This window comes from Oncorhynchus clarkii, chromosome 12, assembly GCF_045791955.1.
Source record: "Oncorhynchus clarkii lewisi isolate Uvic-CL-2024 chromosome 12, UVic_Ocla_1.0, whole genome shotgun sequence".
Lineage (NCBI taxonomy): Eukaryota > Metazoa > Chordata > Actinopteri > Salmoniformes > Salmonidae > Oncorhynchus > Oncorhynchus clarkii.
In genome coordinates, this window is record NC_092158.1 from 93,885,761 (window position 1) to 93,890,226 (window position 4,466).

At 43.3% G+C, this 4,466-nt stretch overlaps 1 protein-coding gene across 1 annotated transcript in view; it reads left to right on the forward strand.

The window, feature by feature from the left end:
* Window positions 1-3,505: 3,505 nt before the first annotated feature.
* The window catches only part of LOC139422376 (RNA pseudouridylate synthase domain-containing protein 1-like), a 16,972-nt gene continuing 16,011 nt past the window's right edge, over window positions 3,506-4,466 (forward strand). The window contains exon 1 of the mRNA XM_071173580.1: window positions 3,506-4,098. Coding sequence (XP_071029681.1) covers window positions 3,533-4,098 — 566 coding nt within the window. The 5' untranslated portion in view covers window positions 3,506-3,532. The remainder of the gene's footprint in view (window positions 4,099-4,466) is intronic.

Below are 4,466 nucleotides of genomic sequence, written 5' to 3' on the forward strand. Positions count from 1 at the left end.
GATCGGAACGTCATATATTATTACCACGTTTTGATGTGATGCGCAGTTAAGTCGTCCTGATGTTTCCCAGCCTAAACAGATCGGAACGTCATATATTATTACCACGTTTTGATGTGATGCGCAGTTAAGTCGTCCTGGTGTTTCCCAGCCTAAACAGATCGGAACGTCATATATTATTACCACGTTTTGATGTGATGCGCAGTTAAGTCGTCCTGGTGTTTCCCAGCCTAAACAGATCGGAACGTCATATATTATTACCACGTTTTGATGTGATGCGCAGTTAAGTCGTCCTGGTGTTTCCCAGCCTAAACAGATCGGAACGTCATATATTATTACCACGTTTTGATGTGATGCGCAGTTAAGTCGTCCTGATGTTTCCCAGCCTAAACAGATCGGAACGTTACATGCATATATTATTACCACGTTTTGATGTGATGCGCAGTTAAGTCGTCCTGATGTTTCCCAGCCTTAACAGATCGGAACGTCACATGCATATATTATTACCACGTTTTGATGTGATGCGCAGTTAAGTCGTCCTGATGTTTCCCAGCCTAAACAGATCGGAACGTTACATGCATATATTATTACCACGTTTTGATGTGATGCGCAGTTAAGTCGTCCTGATGTTTCCCAGCCTAAACAGATCGGAACGTCATATATTATTACCACGTTTTGATGTGATGCGCAGTTAAGTCGTCCTGGTGTTTCCCAGCCTAAACAGATCGGAACGTCATATATTATTACCACGTTTTGATGTGATGCGCAGTTAAGTCGTCCTGATGTTTCCCAGCCTAAACAGATCGGAACGTCATATATTATTACCACGTTTTGATGTGATGCGCAGTTAAGTCGTCCTGATGTTTCCCAGCCTTAACAGATCGGAACGTCATATATTATTACCACGTTTTGATGTGATGCGCAGTTAAGTCGTCCTGATGTTTCCCAGCCTAAACAGATCGGAACGTCATATATTATTACCACGTTTTGATGTGATGCGCAGTTAAGTCGTCCTGGTGTTTCCCAGCCTAAACAGATCGGAACGTCATATATTATTACCACGTTTTGATGTGATGCGCAGTTAAGTCGTCCTGATGTTTCCCAGCCTAAACAGATCGGAACGTCATATATTATTACCACGTTTTGATGTGATGCGCAGTTAAGTCGTCCTGATGTTTCCCAGCCTAAACAGATCGGAACGTCATATATTATTACCACGTTTTGATGTGATGCGCAGTTAAGTCGTCCTGATGTTTCCCAGCCTAAACAGATCGGAACGTTACATGCATATATTATTACCACGTTTTGATGTGATGCGCAGTTAAGTCGTCCTGATGTTTCCCAGCCTTAACAGATCGGAACGTCACATGCATATATTATTACCACGTTTTGATGTGATGCGCAGTTAAGTCGTCCTGGTGTTTCCCAGCCTTAACAGATCGGAACGTCACATGCATATATTATTACCACGTTTTGATGTGATGCGCAGTTAAGTCGTCCTGATGTTTCCCAGCCTAAACAGATCGGAACGTCACATGCATATATTATTACCACGTTTTGATGTGATGCGCAGTTAAGTCGTCCTGATGTTTCCCAGCCTAAACAGATCGGAACGTTACATGCATATATTATTACCACGTTTTGATGTGATGCGCAGTTAAGTCGTCCTGATGTTTCCCAGCCTAAACAGATCGGAACGTCATATATTATTACCACGTTTTGATGTGATGCGCAGTTAAGTCGTCCTGGTGTTTCCCAGCCTAAACAGATCGGAACGTCATATATTATTACCACGTTTTGATGTGATGCGCAGTTAAGTCGTCCTGATGTTTCCCAGCCTAAACAGATCGGAACGTCATATATTATTACCACGTTTTGATGTGATGCGCAGTTAAGTCGTCCTGATGTTTCCCAGCCTTAACAGATCGGAACGTCATATATTATTACCACGTTTTGATGTGATGCGCAGTTAAGTCGTCCTGATGTTTCCCAGCCTAAACAGATCGGAACGTCATATATTATTACCACGTTTTGATGTGATGCGCAGTTAAGTCGTCCTGGTGTTTCCCAGCCTAAACAGATCGGAACGTCATATATTATTACCACGTTTTGATGTGATGCGCAGTTAAGTCGTCCTGATGTTTCCCAGCCTAAACAGATCGGAACGTCATATATTATTACCACGTTTTGATGTGATGCGCAGTTAAGTCGTCCTGATGTTTCCCAGCCTAAACAGATCGGAACGTCATATATTATTACCACGTTTTGATGTGATGCGCAGTTAAGTCGTCCTGGTGTTTCCCAGCCTAAACAGATCGGAACGTCATATATTATTACCACGTTTTGATGTGATGCGCAGTTAAGTCGTCCTGATGTTTCCCAGCCTAAACAGATCGGAACGTCATATATAATATTACCACGTTTTGATGTGATGCGCAGTTAAGTCGTCCTGATGTTTCCCAGCCTAAACAGATCGGAACGTCATATATTATTACCACGTTTTGATGTGATGCGCAGTTAAGTCGTCCTGATGTTTCCCAGCCTAAACAGATCGGAACGTCATATATTATTACCACGTTTTGATGTGATGCGCAGTTAAGTCGTCCTGGTGTTTCCCAGCCTTAACAGATCGGAACGTCATATATTATTACCACGTTTTGTTACGTTTTGTTTGTTTTTGGACTCCGGTGAGGGTTTTTTTTATTCCGGCTGTTGGGGCACACGACATTTTCTCTCGAGGCGAGCCGAAGTGTACTTACTCCCCGTCGTCGGTGATTATTTAATGTATTTATGACGTCATCATCAGGGCTCTCGAGTGGCGGAGGGTGTCTAAGGCACCGCATCTCAGTGCTAGAGGGGTCACTACAGTCCCTGGTTCGAATCCAGGCTGAATCACATCTGGCCGTGATTGGGAGTCCTATAGGGCTCAGCGTCAGCCGGAGTAGGCCGTCATTGTAAATAAGAAGTTGTTCTTAACTGACTTGCCTCGTTAAATTAAACAATCAGGCCGTTTGTTTATTTATTTTCCCTTTTGTACTTTAACTATTTGTACATCTTTTCAACACTGTATATAGACATAGTATGACATTTGTAATGTCTTTATTGTTTTGGAACTTCTGTGAGTGTAATGTTTACTGTTCATTTTTATTGTTTATTTCACTTTTGTTTATTATCTACTTCACTCGCTTTGACAACGTAAACACATGTTTCCCAATAAAGCCCCTTGAATTGAAATGAATTGAATTGAATTGAATTGAATTGAATTGAATTGAATTGTATTTGAATTGTTTGGTCAACAGTAGAGATTCTTCAATAAAGTCTGTCATTCAACGAGAAAGGACCCGTTTTCATGCAAATAATAAATAAAATAATAAATAAAATAATAAATAAAATAATAAATACTGCACCAAACATCTCAGATGTAAAATTGCGCGACTAAAATCTCTCTTTGGCAATAAACGTCCAAATGAAGCACATCATCAGTCCCTCGTGTTGTCTCGTGTTTCAGCAGGTCAGGCTGAGCTGAGTGGTGAGTATGGAACCTGCCGGTGTGGAACCGGGAAGTATGGAACCTAGCAGTATGGAACCTGCCGGTGTGGAACCTGCAGGTGTGGAACCGGGAAGTATGGAACCTGCCGGTATGGAACCTGCAGGTGTGGAACCGGGAAGTATGGAACCTGCAAGTATGGAACCTGGCAGTATGGAACCTGCAGGTGTGGAACCGGGAAGTATGGAACCTAGCAGTATGGATCCTGCAGGTGTGGAACCGGGAAGTATGGAACCTGCCGGTGTGGAACCTGGCAGTATGGAACCTGGCGGTGTGGACAGTCTGAGGGAACCGACCAGTGTGCAACCAGACAGCGGTGTGGAACCGGCCAGTGGTGTGGAAACGACCAGGGGTGTGGAACCGTCCAGAGGTGTGGAACCCGCCAGTGTTGACAGTCTGAAGGTTCTGTATCAGAGCTGTGACTACATCATAGTGGATAAGCACTGGGACATCCGCATCGACAGCAAGATGTGGTACGAGAAACACACTGTCCAGAAACAGCTGGGACTCCGCTTCCCTGAGCTGGCCGACCCTGGGACGTACTATGGATTCAGGTAAGAGAAACACACTCTCGGTCTCTGTCTCTATCTCTCTCTCTCTCTCTCTGTCTGTCTGTCTCTCTCTCTCTCTTTCTCTCTCTCTCTCTCTATCTCTCTGTCTCTCTGTCTCTCTCTCTCTATCTCTCTCTTTCTCTCTCTCTCTCTCGGTCTCTGTCTCTCTCTATCTCTCTGTCTCTCTCTCTATCTCTCTTTCTCTCTCTCTCTCGGTCTCTGTCTCTCTATCTCTCTCTCAATTCAAGGGGCTTTATTGGCATGGGAAACATGTGTTAACATTGCCAAAGCAAGTGAGGTAGATATTATACAAAAGTGAAATAAACAATAAAAAATTAACAGTAAACATTACACTTACAGAAGTTTCAAAA